Genomic DNA, 22882 nt, shown 5'->3' with positions numbered 1-22882 from the left:
ATTGTACAGCCCCCCTAAGGACTACTATGCAAGCCTTCCAGGTATGGGTTTTGTGTGCCATACAGGTCAGCCTGAGAGCGTAGCCATCACCGAACTAGATCACTCGCGGTACCGAATACCATTCTCTACTCAGCGCTTCCTAATACATCTCTCATTAATCTGCACCCATCAAATAAGTATATTCTGTGATCATAAAAGTGCGGCAGGGTCGAGCCACTTTTTCGTGTCTGATAGAAACCAGGAGATGCTAAGCCACGTCCACTTTCACGTTTTGAAGCCCCGCCGCAGTGATTCGAGCTTGCAACATCCGTAGGAATTCCTCATGGTCTGTCCGCACTCGAGATATATCTTCAGGTCCCAACAGAATTTTGAATGGTTCGCCGTTGACGCCGATCATACCGCTCGCTGCTTCGATAATCACGGCAGGCGTGCCCACCCCGTGTTGTTTCATCCACTGAATAAGGGAATTGGATCGCTCGTCCAGATGAACCTGAACGATATTTGCGTTGATTATTTTGGATTTAGTCGCCTTCCACTCGGCGCTTTCGTTGAGGCTAAGCGAGGGGCCATGGGTCAATTCGCAAGCAGCACAAGCAGGATTTGTCGCTGGATCTGGACATCTCATTTTGCGGTAGACATAATTCAGCTTCCCAAGAAGAGTTGAATTTGCATTGTATACAACGTAAAGTGTCGAGGGTTGTTGACTGGATATAGAGGACATCGTACTGAAGGGTCGGAGGAGATGAAGAGAGAAGGCTGCAGTGGGGAAGGCGACTAAATCCAGAAGCTTTTAAGTAAATTAACACGTGATCCATTGAAGTGCCACAACTTTGCAGAGTTTGGAAGAGGATAACTATTCTTTCCAAAAAGACACACGTTGTTCGAAACGAATGAGCAGGAAAAAGAGGGAGTACTAGGCACCAAGTAGGAATGTATACATGAACGTCAGAGAAAAAGGTTCATTTTTGCTTGTTAAAGATACTTTTTTATGAACTTTCGAAGCCCAAGAACGAGCCAAACAAAGTTAGAAACTCCTACGACACCAGTGCCTATTTGGCATGGCCGATGTAAATGAGCAAAAGATTCGACGGCAGATTGACCAGTCCACGCTCCATAAATCTTCAAAATGTAATAGAGAAGATAAATTCGGGCAACCGCGTAGTGGAGGAGGTAAGCTCCGTGAGTGATGCATATACTTGCTCGCCACGACGCATGAAACTTATCCAGGAACCAGTGCAGTGTGCCAATAGGAGTACTGAAGGTGACAATTGTTAGTTTTTCACGACGGAGTACCTTATAGGGAAAGACCGTATTCGCGACAACCCGAAGGAAATGCAGGTGAAAATGGCTATAAAGGTAGGGGGGGGAAATTAGGGAAAACTTACGAGGCATTCATCAGAAGCATCATCAAAACCACCAAAGAGCCCTTAGCCTGTCCACGCAAGACTTTCAGATGAAACAACCCAAGGCCAGCCGCAACTCCAAGATGATGCCATCCTAGCACGTGCCAGTTTATGTTACGGGCCATCACAGATCTCTCACGAGAATCACGTGCTCGTATCCGGGAGCCCAGGAGGAGAATTGCGAAATCCTGAATGAGATAGCCGCATTCAAAGGCAATGATGGTGTTGGTAAAGGGCGGAGACGCTTCTATGAAGTCGACTTGTCCTCCATAGTTTCTGTTTTTCTCAAGATTCCCAGACGACGAACTGGAATGAAGGGAAGGCGGAGCCCAGTTCTTGTGGTGCCGATGCAATTCAAAACATACGGCGGATAAGATCAACAGACAGTGAGTAACGGATACAGCCTCCCGCGATTTCATGAAATCTGAAGCCGAGTTACTTGATGGAGTGATGTATCGAAAGACCAATGGATATATGACGGCAGAGGCAACTAATCCGGTATTGGGATGGATCTTATCCAAGCACGACATTCTTTCAAAACGGAAGCTAAAGGAGCAACAGGAATATGCGGATGAGATGAGCCCTCTAAGCCATAAAGGATAACAGAGAGTGTGGCATGGAAGAGCAGGGCCTGACTGAAATAAGTTTGCGTTCATCTAAGATCCTGCTGACTAGTACGACCTGCATGCAGCATTTCCAATGTCTTTTCTCTGGTTCATACATATTGCCCCATGAAGGTCCAGGAAATCTCTATACGGGTGGACCTTTTTCCCAGTACTTTTACAGGGACGTACATACGTAGACTATCATACAGTAATATTACAGAAGGGCTGGACGTTACCGGTATGCAGGATCCGTAGATTGTTATGATTCAGGCTCCACTTTTTCTGCCCGATACAGACAAAATCCGTGACCTTGAATATACCCTACAGAGTCCACACAAGCCTCCTCGCTAACCTGCTTGATAAAGCCCCACTATACCTCTTAAACTAAACGAAGGCCAAAGCAATAGCCAGGCACTGGTCCAAGAGCCACAGAACTCATCGCAGTACGGCGTGGTTAACGTCTCGTGATCGTCTGGCTAACCTGCAGCCCCAACATACTAAGATAATCGAATATGATGAGAACCCTAAGGCGCGTATGTGGTACGCGGGACTCATTAAGTGCTATTTTTCCCCGCCGCGAATTTTTATCTCTCCTATCACAACATGCTGACCACGAAATAAAAATTTCCGACCCAAACAAATGTATCGGCTGGCGCCGAAGTCGAGTCGGCTACGATGATACGCATGGTTCGACCCTGCAACGCTCTCTACCTGTCTCTTTCACTTTCTATGAGGTATCTGGAAAGCCTTTGAGGTTGCTCCGATGTTGTGGGAAATAGCCTGGTCTATTAACCAAACAAGCCAAAAGACTAGAATATACTAGAATGCATGTTCTTGTATGCCCGGGAACGGTATAAGTATCGCACCGTTACGGCTCTGCGCAGCCACCAAGCCCGCAATCCGCCGCAACATTCCATGTGGCCATATCCTTCCCTCAGAACCTGCCATGCAGACTAGCTATCTCGAGGCAATGCAGACCATGGTCAAGACTGCAGACAGCAAGATAATTTTTCCTGCCCGCCGTGAGCCAGACCACTCAGCAGCAAATGTTCAAAGCCCAAATCCTTGGCAAAGGCCCGGAAAACCTGGTACTGAGCAAGCAGAAGACGAATTTCGAGGTGTGATGGAAGCATAGAAGCGCAAGTCGTCGAAGACATGTAGATGCTTCCACAGCCTCATCATCACCCTGCTGCCAACTAATCGATGTCTTTTTCATGAAGACATCACCTTCGCTTTCTACCTTTATTTACTCTTGCTTTAATTTGGAAGGGTCGTTCCGGCAGCTAGACCCATCCTTTCTGGATATTCGACCTGTGTTCTATCCTGCCTTTTTAATTTGGCTGCATTCGGCGCCATAGGTGGTAATGCCCGCTTTTTTTGACTCTGTTTCAGACTGAGTTTTCTCCCGAACAACATATCCAAATGAATGGTGGGGTCAGTTTGATGAAGTTGAGCCACACTTTATTTATGATGATACATAATTAATCATTAATGATGTCCTTTTCGAAATACCTTTATGAAATAGTGGACTGGAGAATTGGCATGAAAGGAGAACTTGGGCTTGTTGAGAGGCTAAAGTAGCGGGCCTTCCCAAAGTCTTCGCAAACTGACATTGAGTACGAGATTCACTTAGTTGATATTAGGGTTAAGCTGCACAATCACCTACAAAAAGCGGTCTACTCGAGATTCTGGATGCACCAAATAAATGAGAGAGGAGAATGCATTTACTAGACGCTATACACTAGACTCAAAACAAACAATATAATAACAAGCACCACGAGCACGGAAACCAAGGCCCCGATGGCAATTTTGCGACTGGGGCTGGCCGGTACCAACAAAGTCTGGTCCTTGAGGTCTTTCCGAACAAGCGGAATGCTCAGTAGCATGCCCAACCCACAACCCCAGTATCCGACTGGAATAATGACAGCCAGGCATATTTTGATGATCTTGGTGTATTCAGCAGAGCCGGGGTCCAGATTCCGCACAGCCAGTCCTATAATTTCAGGCCCGGAAGAGTATATCAGGACTTGAATGCTACTCCAGATTGCAAGCCCAAAAGTTTTGTATTCGGGCAATAGGAGTAGAGCAATCATTGCTGACATACAGCCCAACCAAGTTTCAGCGGTCAAGTAGGCGGCGGACATAGTTGCGTACAGGATTTTCACACCAACCTGTTCATCGCCAGCTGCGACATCCTTTGAGAAGATCATCAAAAGAACAAAGATGCTGCTTAGAAAGCCTCCGATGGTGGTAAGATAGATAGGCGTTAACTTTGTCCGGTGCCAAAGCAGGGATGTCAGCAGACCGCCAGCTATGACACTAGCACTTCCGACGGTTCCAACGATAATTCCGTACCGCGAAAGAAGATCAGGAACAGTATCATATACGCTAGACAGATATCCAGGCATATAATACCCGAAAACATTACCAGCAAGTTGTCGCAGTCCTGCGGAGAGGACCAATGGCCAGAACGAGCGAAGTCGAATCAAGAAGGACAAAGTTGTGGTGAGAGAGCTGAGAACCAAAGACGACTCTTTCCTGTCTGGGCCATTTTCAACACTCTCTGCAAACTCTCTCTCTTCATGTTCCTGTTCTCGAATTGGACTGGCCCTTGTCGGTTCCCGCAACACCAGTCTCAACAATACCGAAACCACGATTCCCGTAATGCCAATGGCTCGCATGGCAACTTGCCAGCTAGTGCCAGTTTTGGAGAATGAAGTTGCGATTTGACCACTGATAGCTTCACCAACATATACGCCGACGTAGAGGACGCTTTCGCCGATAAACACATTGCGCCATCCAACGAGGTCACTGATTAGGCTCACACTCAGCGCTTCCACCGCCGCTTGTCCGATTCCCATGCCTAGGCGGGCGCAATAAATATCGGCGAAGTCTTTGGCTAGCCCTTGGAATATAACACATAGACTCCACCACAGCGATGCGATGCTTAATGTCCAAACACGCGCCGATGTGAAGTCGGCTACAAATGCAACCGGAAGTGCCAATAAAGCGTAGACAATGCCAGTGCTGTAGCCGCTCAGAAGGGCATATTGCGTTCCGGTGAGAGAAAGGCTTTTGAGGACCGAGGCTTGGAAGTAGGATAAGATAAACTTATCGTATTGCGCGAGGAAGTAATTGGTGAAGAGAATGGCGATGCTCATGTACACATGGACCATGTGCAATAGTGGGTGAGAATCGGCAATGTTGAACATCGCTGCAACCTGCCAGGGGATACAACAAATGGGCGACGTCACTAGCGTAAATGTTCAAGAATTCAAATGTCGTAGGACATGCGAATGATATATCGCTAAATATCCGGAATTTATTGAGCCTCTGACATGGGGGAGATCAAGATCAAAAAAGAAATGAAATGTCAATATGAGACTGCTCAAATGCGACTAGTATCCTCCTGGGCAGATTAGATTTGTCCACATGAACTCAAAGTTACCTATGTACCTGCTCTGTGTACCCTGCATGCGTGGTAAGCAATTTGCATCCAATCTGGTCACGTTCCGGTAATCTAATTTGCTATGAGGTCTGGTATCTCTGGTATCGTGAGACGAAGCTTGAGGTCCAGTTCTTTAACCAGACATCAATCATTCGGAGAGTCCCCGCACTATCAAGTAAGGTATTTCCTTGGCCCAATATACTAACTGCACGATTTGACTTTTCTGGTTCTCCCGGAAAATTCTCTAAGAATTACATTGACTACGCAAATGTTTTTGGACCACCAGCCCCACGCCACCTAATTACACAATATTCTGCTGGTCGCAAGCTTGCACTAAAACCTCATGATGTCCATAAATCTACAAAATTACTGGCTCGTACTGCGTCTTAGACCTAGAAGGAAGTATCTCATCTCTCTAATTCAACACATTCACAATCATATCGCGTTAAACGCATCTTAGCGTGGTCTGTCGTTGTGCGTCTTGGTAAGCTTTACCTTTCCGTGGTTACTGTACAGTGACGACAGCTGTAAAGCTGTTATGTAGGTGGGGGCTTGTCGAAACATGAAATCGTAACTTACAGCCTCGATAGGACTACAGGTAGCGTAAAAGTCGATTGATCTCAAAACTTCGAATGCGCCAGCGCCGCTTACCCCGCCCTAAGTCTCTTAGTTGCTTGATTTATGGATTCCTATTTGCGCAGCAAAGAATGGATACCCCCATCGACGCTCCTGGCCCAGCGGCAACTACTCACTAGGCCTTGATCGTGATGATTTGGAATCATACCCAGCCCGTCGGAAACCATCCCCTCTTCCAGGTGAACTTCCCCGCACAGTCCGAATCGGAATGATTCCAAATCATTCTCCACCGATCCAGTCGCATTCAGCTCTGCTCCACTTTGGATAGCCGGGTAATTTAGTTAGAACTAGTTACCCTACTTCATAGATTAATAAAGTACTCGGTGATTCGTTAGTTACGATTGCAACGAAAAGCGGGTCACTCATGCGTTCTGTCTGTCAAGGCACCTCCATGTGCATACATATATCAAGACTCCTTCCGCTACGCCTTGACTGATGATTATTCTGCCTCATAATACAACACTCGTGCTCAACGACTCCTTATACTTAATTGATTTAACCTCTTCTTCGCACCAACCGACCACGATGTGCGGGGGCATGTGCTACCCGATTTACGCTCCTGCGCCTCGCCCTGCGGGCTTGATTAAACCTGACGACACCAGCCTCGACGCTGCTGCCCGTCGGTACCGTGAACGACCCGAACGCGTTGCATCCGAACGCGATACATTGGATGGCTGTGCCTCGGACACTTCTACTCTGACTTCCCTGTCCTTCAAGGAATGTGACTCTACGCAGGTCTTTACGAAGGACAACAAGATCACAACTGTTGAAGGGAGAATGAAGTCAAATCGCTCCTTCCATGATAGATGGCTTGATTTCAAACGCAAGCACTTGCCCTGATTAATGCTCAACATGTCGAAGTCTTGCAAATTGTATCTAGCTTGGCCCGAATTTGAACATGCATCAGGATATAGGGTCGAGTTTCCACTTCCTGACCAATTTTCACAACGAAGAGATACTTTATGTCATGAATCTTACGTGCAAAGGATATTGCATACGTATCAATGTAGCAAGCGCTGTGTTTTCACGCTTCTATTGGCTAGGGCTAGGGGGATTTATCCTGTTAACATCCTCGGAGAATATCAGACAAAGGGAGCGCAAGAATATACCGGCTAGTCGAGAGAATCTTCCACGTTATTACTTTGCCCGAATTCTCGCTGAGTTCCATTTGAGGTGAACGACACCGTGACGGCATATTTGGAGCCATTTGGCTTGCTAAAGCTTCACGTTCCCTGCTATTTAATTTATGACGAGGTTTTACTGACTGGTTCACTTTCTCACACTCTCTCTTAACAGTCCCGCAGCGGCCGCATAACGACGTAAATAGTTGAACGTAGAAGAGCCCGGAACGAGAAATGCTTCGCCCAGAATACCACTAGATGGGAACTCAACCATCTACCCGGTTGATTCTAAGCAGCCATCATCCAAGGGCTCGAGATGAGAATGTAAAATTCTTGTTCTTCTCTGTGAAAGTTACGTTAAAAGTAACCAAGCCAGTCCCCAACAGTGTATACATGTACATGAAGCAGCTAGCTTGCTATCTCTGGCATTGGTGATCGTCTAACATGACCGGCTGACATATAACTTGATTGGCTTACGCGGTCGCTGGCAGGGTAACTGTTTCAAGTCCCGCTCTATGCTTTCCAGCGATACTCCTACATCCCATCCAAGCCAGCCTCGTACACCCTCACTTTCCACAGAGCCGCGCAAATCGATTCCGCTGTCGACCAAGACAGTAGCGACTATTTGTACAATCTGCCGAACCATGTCTTTACCTAGGCACTCTTTGTCACCGAAGCCGAATGTAAGTGATGGTGGTGTACCCTGTCCAATAAACCTCTCAGCTACAAACCGATGTGCATCTGTGTAGATATGCTCGTTGCGATTCGCGCCGAAAAAGTACAGCCATGCGTCCCATCCACTGGGAACAAGAGTGCCGGGGGTTTCGACCTCGCCAGGCCGTTGCAACACGATATCTTGTTGCATCCGCCGCATTAGTCCGATTACGGGGGGACTGAGCCTCTCTGTTTCAAGTAAGATGCTGCGCATTAGGATTTCTCGATCCTCAGAGTTTTCAAGATCTCTCACGCGCTGAATCAACGATGTCTCGCTCGGGAAAAGATAAAGATTCAACAGCGAAGCCGTCAACAGAGAAGCAACAGCTTTGACAGCGATAGAGCTCGTGAAAAGAAGCAGGTTGGATGCCAATTCTTCCTGTGGAACCTTGCTATCCTGGCAGTGGAACGGACATTGCGGCCCGATCGCGTCAACGCGCCTCCTTAGTGCTTCCTGAAGCTTGCGCCGGGCTTCAAGGCCACGGGAGCGTGGCGAGCGCCAGAATGGTGACTTGATCGAAACGGGGAAAAGCGAAAATTGGCCCCTAAGCAACTCCTCCTGCCACTTGACCACATCGTGGTAGTGGGAATCTTCCGGCTTCAACTCCAGGAAAACAGCGACCAGCAATCTCCACGTCATATCCTTCATGTGATCGTACAGATCAAAATCACCGCCAGCCGGCCAGGTCGACACTTCCTCCTCGACAATCTCTCGAAGCAAAGTAGAGGATTTGGCATTGACTTTCGCCATGTGCTCATCCCAGGCTTCGCGGCGGGGCTTGTGACTGGGCGCGTCAGATAGAAGGAGATTGGGATGGGGGAAGAAGTCAACCATCAATTCCTTGTAAGCTGGTAGGACCCCGAAGCTGGTGGGGGTGACTGTCTGGCCTGCGTGAGCAGCAACAATAGCACTCTCCGCCGACCTAGGAAGTGAAGAAAGCTGTTGAATATCCAATATTTCTTTGCAGTGCGTATAGGATACAATAACGGCAATATCGCGATTCAGAATCCTGGCCCGTACAGCCAGGGGCACGGAGTTTTCGGGTGGGTTATCAGGATCGTCCTGCCTCGAAGTGAGGAACAAATGTGGCGATGAGTAGAATGAGAGACTTTGAGAAATTGTGGAAAGCATGGAGGATTCCCTACCAGCGGGCAGTCGTGGTGCCTGTTTCTCACTCATTTGGACGTTCTGGTGAATCAAGCGGCCGGCAAGGAATCGTACACAAAAGTCATTGTAAAGGCGCAGAGGAGCGCTGAGGGAGAAACTGGTGGTCGGCCAAAGAAGGGCGTGCGGGCATGTGGGATGTCACCCGTCATCCGTAACCTCGGTACTCCGTACTGTGTATTCCACTAGGCTCAACCAAACCTACATGGCACATCTACTATGTGCTGTGACTTACAGTGTACGTACAATGGTTGTAATAAGTGATATGGCGAAGATTTGGTTTGGTTTTAACGGGGAATTCCACTTTATCTCGTTCCCGATTTCTTGACTCGATTCTGATCCAGCTTTACCAGGGCGGGTACTATGTACATTACCCTCTGGATGATGCCCACAGTAACTGTGCAGCCCATAACCCATGCCACACTTTCAATGTAACTCGGAAAAGCAAGCATGATGGTGAACATGATCCCGCTTTCAAACCCTTCAATCAGTGCTGGTCGCAATACCACGCTCGTCAGCTCTGCCGACTTCTGTTGTCCGTTGTGATCGAACTCCACTTTCGCGGCCACAGCTGCAGCATAGAAAAGCAGGAAATTGTTGATATGAAATGTAACCTCGAGGTATGCAACACTCCTCCAATTCACGGGCGGCAATCCCATGTTTCGGGAACGGTAGCGGTCTTCTCCATGCGCGACGGCCGGTGGGATCAAAGAATATATAAGGAAATCGCAAAGAAGATCTATGAAGCCACCGGCTTCCGTAACAGTTCTCCTCTCGCGTGCCAACGAACCATCTAGGCTGTCCAGGAAGCGGTTCAATAGCCAGAGGACCACAGAGATTACGACGTCTTTAGTTGCATGGCTGTTACCCCAAATCGCTGTGAAACTGCAAGACGCCAGCCCGAAGAGGAAGCCCACCAGTGTGAGGTGAATTGGAACAACGGCAGATGGGATCACCCGACAAAAAGGGCGGAGGGCATTTTCTTTTGTTGGTCGGAGCACGAAATCTAGCATAATCGTATGGTGGTGTTATGAAGAATCTGACCTTAACAAAGAAGCAGCAAGTGTTCAGAAATTGTCGTTGTAGGCAGAGAGGTAAAAGAGGGGAAAATGCGCTTCGGTTGGCAGGGCTTGAGCGAAATATTAAATACCAACTATCTGTGGCCTACGTAATCTCAGTACTTCGACCCACCCACGTTCGGTATCGGGCCTCACCTCAACCACCAATTTCACTATCTCGAAGACGAGTATATGTGATCCCAGAGGCATGGGCGCATCGAAATGCGGGTACGGGATCATCTGACCATATATACCGTTGCATGGCGAACCATTCTATCGAATGGTTTAGCATAGACCTTTTAGTCTAATGGTAATACCATATAAGAAACGGCACGGGTGATTCCATTTATAGGAGTATATAGGTAGCCGGGTCGCAGGGAATCACGGCGACCCTACGACCTATTTTTTATTACCGGTAGGGAACGGAAGGAAATAGTAGACTAGGCCTTTTTTAGAATATTTTAAGTAGGCCCTCAAGATAACGAGCTTGTAGGAAGAGGACCGTACGATTACTACGCCCTAGCGAGCTTTAAAACTAGAATATTATAGTGATTACTAGTTATATATAGGATTACGCGGATCTTAGTAGAAATAGAGACCCCTACGAGCTCGTAATTTATAATTAGTAATCACTATAAGAAAGTAAAGCTACCCGGTAAAATCTAGTTAAAACCAGAAGTACTATAAGGATCCGTAAGATTCGTTCTAAATCTTTTAAAACTTAGTAGTTACTAAAAGAAGCTACTTCGTATTATAAGAAATTAAAAGATCTTATTTATTACTAGATATAACCGGTTTCTAATAGTTTATGTTAAGTAAATATAGTAGTAACTAGTTTATATTAAATTCTCTTAAATTTACTAAGTTTATACTAGTAATAACTATCTTTTACTAGTTATTACTAGATAATACCGGATAACTCTAGTAATTCTTAGTATAGAAAAAAACTATAATAATATATATAAAATTATCTTTTATAGTAATTTAAGGCCTCTCTAGAGATAGGTATCTTATATTTCTTAGCTCTAAGTATTAAAGTTATATATTATAGTAGGGAATCCGGTTGTATGTACATAGAGCAGATAGTCTGTTGAGGTACATATGCCTGATGGTGGCCTTACGGTCGGGAGAGGCTGTTTGGACATAACGAGAGGGAGTCAATCAACTTAACAACCATGCAGACAACCATGCGGATGCGAAGGACATGATGCAACCATCGGATTAAACGGCTTCAAGGGAGTTCAGTACAGTCTTTACAGTCGGATTCTTTTGCATTGCAATGACACACTCTTTTTGATCTTCCTCTTTACCTCCTGACATCCTACGGTTAGGTGTTGTACGGTCGGGCTGGTAGATCTCAGGACGTGCGTGCTGGTGGTTGTGGTTTGGTTCCTCTATGACTCGACCTGTCTGGTGAGATCAGACTGCCTTGAGCATTCCCCTCTATAATATATAAATTAACATATATTAATCGCTAATAAGATAGATAGAAGCCTCTTTCTAATTACTTCTAATATTAACTAGTTTTAATTAGTAGCTACTAGTTTATACTAGTAATACTATATCTAATATAGTACTACTATCTACTATTTTCTAATTAGTATTTCTAGCTTTTACTATATACTACTAAGTAACGCTAGATCTTCCTATTTTTTATAAGTAGTATCTATAATTCCTATAAGAGATCTTTTATCTATCTCTACTGTTATATTAAGAATAATACTAAGTAATTAATTATTTATAGTATAAAGAATACTCTAATTATAATTATCTACTACTAATTCTTACCGGTTACTACTAGTTTACTTACTTAACTATCCTATATAATAGAGTCCTACTAGCTATTAGTAACTACTAGATAATTCCTACTTCTATCTTAAGTTACTAGATAATTCTAGATTCTACTATTTACTACTAGTTATATCTACTTTCTATTAATATCTTAAAGAAAATTTTAAATTTTCTTTTAACTCTAACCTTTAGTTAATAATAATAGATAGTATACTATTAATTATATATAGTACTAAGAAGACTAAAGTAATACCCCTTTATTACCGAGTATTACTAGTAGATCTTAGTTTCTATTAGTAGCTATTAAAGAGGAGAATACTTAAGATAGTCTGATCTTACTAGATAGATCGAGTTATTATGATCCTAGGCCTATAGCTACCTTAGGTACCCTAACCCTTCCTTTTCGCGATAACTAGAGCTAGATAAGCTATAACCTTACTTTATAGCTCTAGTCGGTTACGTAGGTACCCTTAGTCCTCCGTATATATATATTTACGCCTATAGCTATACTTAGAAGAACTATATCCTATCTACCCTCTAGATCTTATCTAGTAGTAAACCCTTATATTAGCGAAGCCTCTATACTTAACTACTTAAGAGCGAAAGCTTACTTAGAACTACCCCTACTAAGCTCTCGAGACTAAATAATTACTAAGGATCTAGCTTAAATTACTAACTACTTATAGTACTAAGTAATCCTCTTCTAACTATACTAAAAATTTTAAAAATTATATAATAGTATAAGAGAGGGTCTAAACCCTAAAAAACTCTACTCTATTATAGTCGGTATATAGGATATCCTTCTAGAAGAGATCTAATCTTTAAGTAGTTAAGTAACTAGAAGTAAAACTAGAAGAGAGATATCCGATTAGAAATAAAAGCTTTCTTATTTAAATAACCTATAATCCTTATTAACTTATAGAATATAAAAGTATCCGGATCTCTTCTAATAGAATTTAATATATAGGAAAACCTATATAGTATAATCACGGGCCTATAGCTACCTTAGGTATCCTAACCCTTCCTTTTCGCGATAACTAGAGCTAGATAAGCTATAACCTTACTATATAGCTCTATTCGGTTATATAAGGACCCTTAGTCCTCTATATATATATAGTTACGTCTGTAGCTATACTTAGAAGAACTATATCCTATCTATCCTCTAGATCTTATCTAGTAGTAAACCCTTATATTAGCTAAGCCTCTATACTTAACTACTTAAGAGTAAGAGCTTACTTAGAACTATACTTACTAAGCTCTCGAGACTAAATAATCCCTAAAGATCTAGCTTAAATTACCGACTACTTATAGTATTAAGTAACCCTCTTCTTACTATACTAAAAATCTCGAAAATTATATAATAATATAAGAGAGGGCTTAAACCCTAAAAAATTCTACTCTACTATAGTTAATATATAGGATATCCTTCTAGAAGAGACCTAATCTACTAGTAGTTAAATAACTAGAAATAAAACTAGAAGAAAGATATCTAATCGGAAATAAAAGCTTCCTTATTTAAATAAACTATAACCCTTATTAACTTATAGAATACTAAAGTATATAATCCTCTCCTAATAGAATTTAATATATAGGAAAATCTATATAGGACTTATACTCTATATTCTAAACCTCTTATACTACTCCCGGAACCTTCTCGCTAGCTAACGCCTAGTATACTATAACTAGTATCGCTATTAACCGGTAATACTCTAATAATCTTACCGGCCGATATAGCCGAATCTCTGCGAGGCTCTTACTAAAGTATCCTTAATTCTACTCCTTAGAAGGAGATTATCTATTAAGCTATCTTCGACTAAATTATAACTACTTAATATCTCCTAGGATAGATACTATAGATATATCTATCTCTAGCTAATTAAGATAGTACTAATATATCCTAAGAATTTAGTATAGATACTACTATCCGAAAATAACTAGTTAAAATAGTCCCGAAAATTAAGGATTATACTAGTATAATTAGGAATAATAGAGCTAGAGAGTATCTATATAACTATAAATACTTCTTTATAGAAGTAAGCTAACTCTCTAACTCGATCCTCTAGGACTTAACTAAGATTATATATATATCTAGAGCCCTAGTAGATAATATATAGAAAGTCTACTATATCTAGTCTAAATATATTAATCTAATATATAGTATATAATATACTACTACTTAGGCTAAGTTCCGAGAATAGATTAAATATAAATTCTCGGAGTAAATCAGCGCTAAATATAGACTTAACTAACTTATAATCCATAAGTAAAACGGCTAGTAGGGATTCGCTAAGTATATCTACGACTTATAATAGCTTATAGCTAATTATAAATATAAATTCCCTAAAGATCTTATTATTTAATTCCTTCGCTAAGGCGCCTATACCGAACTCTAGAAGAAGTAGGCCGAGGATCCTAATAAGCCTATAATCTTATATAGTATTATTAATCGGTTTATCTAATATAAGTAAGATACTATAATTATAAATTATATTAGCCGAAGGAACTAGGATACTAATAGTAATATCTATATAGACGGTCTTAATACTATAAATAGCGATATATATATCTACTATAACTATAGCTAAGTAGGCTATCTTAGATTTATCTATAAGTAAAAGTATAACCCTAGAAGCTTTTATAGCTATAGAGATAGATATAGATATAGAGGATAAGGAGATTACGGTAATAATAGTAGCCGCGATTAGAGCTAAGCGGATTAATTAAAGCCTAAGTCTAAGGAAAAGGATACGGATAATAATAATTTAAAAAACTAAGCTACTTAGATAAGATAGATATACTTATCTAATATATAATAGTAGTATTAGAGAGCTAGGACTAGCCTAATAATAATCTCTTAGATCTCTTATAGGCTAAATAGACTACTAATCGTAATAGTACTCTTACTATCCTAGGGAATAATCTATTAATATACTAGGCTTATATTAGTCTCTTAGTATAGAATATTAATATATAGGCCCTACTAGATAGTAGTATCTTATATATATTTATATCGAAATTAGTTTTAAAGAAGTATAGAAGCTAGCTTCTTATAATATATAATAAATATATCTTATAAGTTAAGCTTCCTAATAGATAGAGTATATAGTCTAATACTTCTTACTAACTACTAATATATATTAATAGTTAGTAGGGGTATATATAAGTATAAGCCTTAGATCTACCCGGATTCGATCTAATCCTTAGTAGAAATTTCCTTATAGCTAAGAACCTCTATATTAACTAGATTATTTTAGTAATAACTATCTATAATTATACTAGTTTATACCGGATTAAAGCTATTAATCCTTCTTATAATAAAGAGCTCGAAGAAGCTAAGCTTAATCTAATTAGCTATTACTAAGCTTAATAATATACTAGAAAGAAAGATTCCGAGAGCTTCCTATTAGCTCTCTAGTCTATCCGAGAGAAGCTAAATATAGCCTCTAAGTTTATATATCCGGATCCTAAGATATATAAAATCATCCGATAATTCCTAGATATTATATAAGATAAGATTCCTAATACCCTTTCTCCTATATAAGCTATAAACTATATAATTAATACTAGAAATATAAAGCTAGTTAATATTAATATCTAAACTCTTTCTTATAAGAAGCTATAGAAGTAGATAGCCTAAGTCGATCTACTTCTAAAGAAGGATCTTATATATCTATCCTCGAGCCTATAGGAATTATCTATCCTATCGTTAAGAAAGTAAATAGGAAGTAGTAGATATATATCGACTATTATATCTTAAATAATATTATAATAAAGAATAGATATCTCCTATCTCGGATTTAAGAGCTATTTAACTAGGTTAGAGCTATACTATTCCTCTCTAAGATAGATCTAGTATCCGGATTCTAGTAAGTATATATATACGAAGGTTTAGTAGCTAAGATAGTCTTTAATAATATCTAGGATAAATATAAATAGCTTATAATACTATTTAGCCTCTATAATACTCTAGCTATATTCTAAATAGTTATAAACGAAGTCTTATATCTATTCTTAGATAAGTTTATTATTATATATCTCGATAATATACTTATCTTCTTAAAAATATAAGAGGAGTACTATAAGTATCTATACTTAGTACTAGAGATACTATAGAAATATAAATTAGTAGTCTAGCCGGATAAATATAAGCTTTCGGTTAAGAAGCTAGAATTCTACGGATATATTATTAGTTATAGATATATATAATTCCTACTAGCTAAGATAGAGATTATTCGGAATTAGCTAAAGCCGCGTAATATCTATAAGATCCGATAGTTTATAGGCTTAGCTACTTATTACTAATATTTCCTCTAAGACTTCTCGGAAGTCTATATATCCTTATATAAGTTAATAAAGGAAAAGAATAAAGTCTTATAGAAATAGAAGTTCTAGCCGATTCGGTATACTATTATATATAAGTCTATATTTATAAGAATTAAGGAAATATTAATAGAAGTCCCTATACTAATATAACCTAATCCTTCTAAGCCTTTTACTATTAAAACTAATATCTCGGAGTAGACTATTAGTATAGTCTTATACTAGGAAGATTTAGATAGGAAGCTTTATCTAGTTATATTTAATAATTAGAAGCTAAGTACTACTAAACTAAATTACCTAGTCTATAAGAAGAAGCTCTTAGCTATTAAGAAGGCCTTATACTAGTAGTTATAGTATATCGAAAATAATACTTAAACTACTATTATAACTAATTATATAAGTCTATAATACTTCACTACGATAATTATATATAGTAAGTAATTAGTCTACTAGATAGAAGAGTTCTAAGAATATAATCTAAAGATCTAGTATCGGAAAGGATCAGAAGCTATTATATCTAATATCCTTAGCTATAGACCTAACTTTATTAGGAATAGTCCTATAAATATATCCGAGTCTAAACCGATCTAGGATACTACTCTTAATATTATAGAAGTAGACCTAATAATAGTCGGAGGTATATTAGAGAGTAAGTAGCTAGAAGCGACTATATACTTCCTAGAATTATAGGAGAAGCTAAGTAACTAGATACTTATAAAGATTATTAAGAAGTATATACTAAACTTAAGTCTTTAGATATATTCTAATAACGCGAATAAGTATTTACTTATATTTATATATAAAGATAGTCTAGTAGCTCTATATCTAGAGCCTATCTTTTATATAGATCTTATTAACCGGATATATATATAATATAGCTACTTAGGTTAGCTAGGGTTAAACGGAGTTATCTGCCCGAGAGTATAGTAGCTATAGATATAAAAGGATATTAAGAGAGTAGTATATATATATCCTAATTATTAGATTTTATAAGATTTAAAGAAGAGTCTAGAAAGAGAGTTACTATAGTATATAGTAATATATAATATCTAGCTATTCTAATATTAGGATATTAATTTAATTAGTATCTTATCTACTATACCTAATAGGAATTAGTAGATTATTATTATAATTAATTATATAACTAGCTAGCTAGTTATATAAGTAGTACTAGAAGTAATAGAAGAATTCTTAGATTAGTTCTTATATAAATAAATCTTTATAAACTATAGTATCCTCTTAGAATTATTATTAGATAATAGTTAGAACCTATTTTTAGGAGTAGTCGACTACTATCTAAAGCTTCTAAAGACTAGATATCGAATTATAACCCCTTATTATCCGCGAATAAATAAGAAAGTTAAGAACCTAAATAGTTTAATTAGATATATATTAATAAAATATCTTATAGATAAGCCTACGAAAGCTTAGGACTTATATCTAGTATAAGTAATATTAGCTATAAGGATATAAGAATATATAGTTACTAGTCTTAGCCTATTCTTCTTAGTATATAGTATATATCTATAATTACTAGATAATAATCCTATACGGAGTATCTTAATAGATAGAGACTATCTTAGTGAGCTATAGGATCTAGGTAATATAAGGATAAAAGCTAATAAGCTTCTTCTTATATAAGTTTAACGAAATCATCCTAGGTAGGCCGTTAGGCTATAAACTCGGTCTTTTTATAATTCGTCTACTAGGCCCGTTAGGTTAGTTCTAATATAAAGAATCTAATAGGAATCTTATATAAATTACTTATATATCGGTCGGGACTAGCTTCGAAGATATATTCTAATTTATCGAGCTACTAGATATATTACTCTAGGGTTAAGGTAGAGCTTAAGCGGTACGAGATATTATTAATTTTGATCTCTACGCCTCGGGGTCGATAGGGAAGAGGAGGTACAGGTTAAGGTTCGGGGGTATCTCGTCGCCGAATCGTAGCTTTATATTCGAGTTACTAGATCCGCGCTAGGAGGCGATCGAGGGTGTTTTGTTCGTTTAACTCGGCCTATTCGGGAGATTATACCTCGAAACTAGACCTATCTTCTGGGTCCCGAGGGGTTAGGCTAAGTTTACTTAAGGGTTGCCTAAGCCCCTTACTAATTCGTCGGGATCGTTCCGCTACCGTAAGACGGGCGGATCGTTAACGGGTTATCGGTATAGATATTTCTTCTCTAGGTAGCTAAATAGGAAGATTCAGTAATTATTAGGGGGTCTGTATCGCAGGACAGAGAACCTATTAGCTAGACAGAGAGTCTAAGTCTATAGTTATAATTTTTAAAGACTAAATCTTAGGGTATAGTAGACTTTACTAGTTCATACAATATATATATAGGGGTTCCGTATACCGAGTCCCTATAGCCCCACACAGAGCCTTTAGGGTTATTACCCTAAGGCGACGCGGGGTCGATTCGATCGTGAATCGTTCTAAGTCACCACGCATGACTTACGCCGTAATAGTCTTACTAGATCTATAATAGTAAGATTATAAAGATAGGCTTTAAGAAAGAAACCTAGGTCTTAGTATATAATAAATTACTAAAGAAGTATAAAAGTAAGTAGTTTAGCCTATTTAAGATACTTAGCTAGTATCTACTTAGTATATATATACTAGTAGAGCTAAGTAGTTATATATTCTACTACTTAATTAATAGATCTTAGCTTATTGAGATAAAAGTATAGGATCCTAAATAGCTATAGATATCCTAGATAGTAACATAATTTATGGCCAGTCGGGACATACGGCCGGTCGGGACGCCTACTCCAAAATCGCGTATTCCTACTACCCTACCTAATTTAACTACCTACTATACCACTAATTCGTACTAAATCTTTATAGAAATTAGCTAATTAGGAGGGTAGGATCCTATTAGCCCTTAATAATATAGAAAATAGCCGTATTAAATCTATTCGCGTAGCTACGGAGCTATATAGTATACCGCGCTCTATACTATATACGCGCGCGTATAGAAGATCCTTATACGTTAATAAACGCCTATTAGGTTATAAATTAACTTAATTAGAAGAGGATTCGCTTACTAAATAGATCCTCTCTATAGATTCGCGTAGGGTAGCGCCTAGGCCCTCTACTATTCGAGAGATAGCTAATATCCTTCTTATAGCGTATAGAACTAACCCCCTATTAACTATTAGCGTTAATTAGGTATTAACCTTCGTTAAACGGCGCGATAAGCTTTAATTACGCTATTCTAAACGATATAATTATTAGCGCGCTCTTAACGAGGATCTAAAGGCTATCAAAAAGTGGTTTTTGATAGTATAATATACGATTAAGGAGAATAGGATTTAACCGGAGGATATCTATAACTTTAATAAGATAGGCTTTACGATAGGCCTTATATCCTCGCAAAAGATAGTTATATACACTAAATACTATAGTCGGCGATTAATTCTATAGCCTAGTAATCGCGAATAGGTTACTACGATCGAAGTAATATACGCCGATAGCTATACGCTACTACCCTATATTATTTTTAAAGGCTAGGTTTATATCGCTAGGTAGTTTAAATCGTTAAATATCCCTAGGGATTAGCGAATCGAAGTATCGAATAATAGCTAGACTACCGATAAAATCGGCCTTTACTAGCTTTAAAAGCTCTTTATTCTATATACTACTTTATATATACGAGAACGATTTCGGCTATTAATCCTTAACAGGTATAGTAGCTATCTTATACCTTAATTTAATCGAATCTATACCGAAAATAATATTATACTACTTTATATATCTTTATATTCGTCTTACCTACTATAGCCGCTTAATATTAGGTACTTTATAGTACTAAAGCGTATATATAGTCGCTTCGTAAGCGATCTAGCCCGAATAGGCTATAATTATATCGATAAGCTTAATTTTCTTATAGATTATTCTTATATACGGCTAGAAGCTTTTTAACCGAATATCGTCTAAAGTAGCTTCGTAGCTACTAGTATCGTACTAGTTAATACTAGTCGAGTACTTTCTAAGCTTAATATATCGCTTCGAACGTCTCTACTACTATTAAGTCGACTAAGTAGTAGATCTAGCTAATTTATACTAAAAACGCCTCGAATAGTAAAGTAGCTAGAAAAGTAGGCTAAAATAATAAAAGATCTAATAGATTAGTAGTCAAAAAGCCCTCTAAGCCTATTAAAATTAGTAGTTAATTAGATTCTTAAGGACTACTATTAAGCTTTATATTATACTACCTTATTAGTAAAGGAAAACGCCGATCTATACGTAGCGAATAAAAAGAAATATTAAAAGCGTACTCGATCGACTAGGTAGATAGCTTATAAGGAAGGTCTATCGATCGAAGAGGGCCTATAGCTAGTTTAGTAGCTAATTTAACTACCTAAAGCTAATAAGGTAGTATCGTATAAGGAGGTCGATTTACCTAATTAGCCGATTTAACCGGCTAGGAGGGCTCCGCCTACCTATAGTAGATATAGCTAAACTAGCTATAGGATTACTTTATATAAAAATCGTATTATTTAGTTAAATTAATAGGTATTAGTTAAGATAATTAATTTTGAATCTTTATAATAGTACTAGGTATCCCGACCGGCCGTATATCCCGACCGGCCGTGAATTACGTTATAGAGTATCTTATATATAAAAGGCCTATATCTATAGTAGCCTAAGGAGATCCTATATATCCTTAAAGAGGATAAGAATCTTCTATCTTACTTAGAACTATCCTTATTTATATATAAGGAATAGGATAAGTTCTATAAGGATATCGCTTATAGGAACTAGTAGAAGAGAGAATAAGTATAGTAATAAGAGCCTATAAGAGGTAATATATTATTTATACTATACTTAATTACTATCGAAAGAGACTTGAATAGATATAGAAGAAAGTATATAAATCTATTCGAGATTAGAAGGAGCTATAGTCCTCTAGATTAGAAGAAATAGATCTAGAAATAGATAGTAAAGATATATAATAGAGAGATAGCGATATATAAAGCTATCTAGTCTATAAAAATAAGTCTAGGAATACTAATACTTAAGAAAAGATCCTATTTAAAGGCCCTATAGCTATTATAATTCCTATAAAATAGTCTTAGTAACTATAAAGAAATATATATATATATATTAGTATTCTTATAAGAATTCCTCTAATAGATCCTTCTTACTCTTATCTATCTTCTTATTACTATTATTATTATTATTCTTATCGAATTTATCCTTAGTCTTAAGTATCTATATAAGGATATTACGGTAATTTTATATATAGATAATAATATCCTTAAGAGTAGTATAAGCTTTCTTAGTATATAAGAAATTACTATTAGTAGTATACGATTTCTTATTATTAAGAGATAAACTAAACTAAGTATTCTTAAAAGGCTATAAGATAGACTTTTTCGAGATCTTACTCGAGTTATTAGCTATCTTTATACGCTTAGAAGATTCTTCTATATATAAATACTAGCTATCTATATCCTTACGCTTAGGCTTAGTCGCGGTCTCCGCTATCTAGATAGCTAGGTAGTTCGGACTCTCCTTCTTTAGGAGTATAGTAATCTAAGTAGAAAGAGTTTTATTCCTTCTATAGAATAAATACTTAGCTCTATCTCTATCCTAAGTATAATTTATATAGGACTTATTAAACTAAGGCTTCCTATTAAAGATTAGGATCCGGTAGGATTTAAACAGATCTTTCTTCTTACTATAAAAAAGATAAGACTTACTAGATAGTATCTTAATACTAACTTATTAAATAAATATATATCGAAGATATAATTAATTCTTATAATCTTTCGGGCTATAGACCTAGTTAATATTATATATATATTTAAGCTAGTATATAGCGAGATTATTATTCTTCTTAAAAGAAAGTAAAAGGAGATTAAACTATAAGTTAAGACCTATATCTATATACTAAAGTTAATAGATATATAGTACTACAAGAGAGCGAAGAAGACCTATATATTATAGATAGAGGAATCTTATTATTATCTATTTCCCCTTCGGAATCCTTAACTATCTTACCCTTACTATTACTATTATCGCTATTATTATTATTATTACTATTATTACTATTATTACTATTATTACTATTACTACTATTATCGCTACTATTACTATCGCTATTACTACTATTATTCCTATTACTATTACTACTACCGCGGAGATAATAAGTAGTCCTCTCGATATTAGATAGATATATAGGAATATTAGAGTTAATAGGAATAGTACTACTTAGAGTATCGCTAGCTAGAATACTAGATTATAGCTAGCTCTACTCGAGAGATTAAGTCGGTATAGGTATACTATCGGAAGATATACTATAAGTTACTAAAGTATATATTAATACTAAAGAGAGATTATTATCGGTATTAAATAGATATAAATAGTAAAGGACTTATCTATATTAAAGCTAGGAGAAGATTTCGAGTACTAGAAGAAGAAGTATATTATAAGTTATAGGAAGAAAGATAAGTTAAGGATAAGTATTTAAGTAAGAGACTTATCTTATTCTAGGAGTTACTATATTAAGAGAGATTCCTTTAATATAGATATAAATTACCGGATTTAGTAAATACTAGGAAGTCCTATAAAGCTATAAGAGTCTAATCCTATCTATTCTTTATATAGAT

At 38.1% G+C, this 22882-nt stretch overlaps 5 protein-coding genes across 5 annotated transcripts; 1 reads left to right on the top strand and 4 right to left on the bottom strand.

The window, feature by feature from the left end:
- Nucleotides 1-247: 247 nt before the first annotated feature.
- On the bottom strand, nucleotides 248-625 carry N7539_004462 (uncharacterized protein; the record flags this gene model as incomplete). Its single annotated transcript, XM_056934064.1, has 1 exon — nucleotides 248-625. The coding sequence occupies one exon, from the start codon at nucleotides 623-625 to the stop codon at nucleotides 248-250; it is 378 nt and encodes a 125-aa protein (XP_056791605.1).
- A 3110-nt stretch (nucleotides 626-3735) lies between these two features.
- On the bottom strand, nucleotides 3736-5220 carry N7539_004461 (MFS general substrate transporter; the record flags this gene model as incomplete). The annotated part of the gene is made up of 1 exon (XM_056934063.1): nucleotides 3736-5220. One exon carries the CDS (start codon nucleotides 5218-5220, stop codon nucleotides 3736-3738), a length of 1485 nt encoding a protein of 494 aa, XP_056791604.1.
- Nucleotides 5221-6617: 1397 nt separating this feature from the next.
- On the top strand, nucleotides 6618-6932 carry N7539_004460 (uncharacterized protein; the record flags this gene model as incomplete). Its single annotated transcript, XM_056934062.1, has 1 exon — nucleotides 6618-6932. One exon carries the CDS (start codon nucleotides 6618-6620, stop codon nucleotides 6930-6932), a length of 315 nt encoding a protein of 104 aa, XP_056791603.1.
- A 720-nt stretch (nucleotides 6933-7652) lies between these two features.
- On the bottom strand, nucleotides 7653-9107 carry N7539_004459 (cytochrome P450; the record flags this gene model as incomplete). Its single annotated transcript, XM_056934061.1, has 1 exon — nucleotides 7653-9107. The coding sequence occupies one exon, from the start codon at nucleotides 9105-9107 to the stop codon at nucleotides 7653-7655; it is 1455 nt and encodes a 484-aa protein (XP_056791602.1).
- Nucleotides 9108-9397: 290 nt separating this feature from the next.
- Nucleotides 9398-10105, bottom strand: N7539_004458 (uncharacterized protein; the record flags this gene model as incomplete). Its single annotated transcript, XM_056934060.1, has 1 exon — nucleotides 9398-10105. One exon carries the CDS (start codon nucleotides 10103-10105, stop codon nucleotides 9398-9400), a length of 708 nt encoding a protein of 235 aa, XP_056791601.1.
- Between the last annotated feature and the right edge of the window lie 12777 nt (nucleotides 10106-22882).

The sequence above is a fragment of the Penicillium diatomitis genome (assembly GCF_028827545.1).
Source record: "Penicillium diatomitis strain IBT 30728 chromosome Unknown utg000004l_segment0_segment0, whole genome shotgun sequence".
In the NCBI taxonomy this organism is placed as follows: domain Eukaryota; kingdom Fungi; phylum Ascomycota; class Eurotiomycetes; order Eurotiales; family Aspergillaceae; genus Penicillium; species Penicillium diatomitis.
Note: the sequence above shows the minus strand (reverse complement) of the source record. Positions and strands in the feature narration are given on the sequence as shown.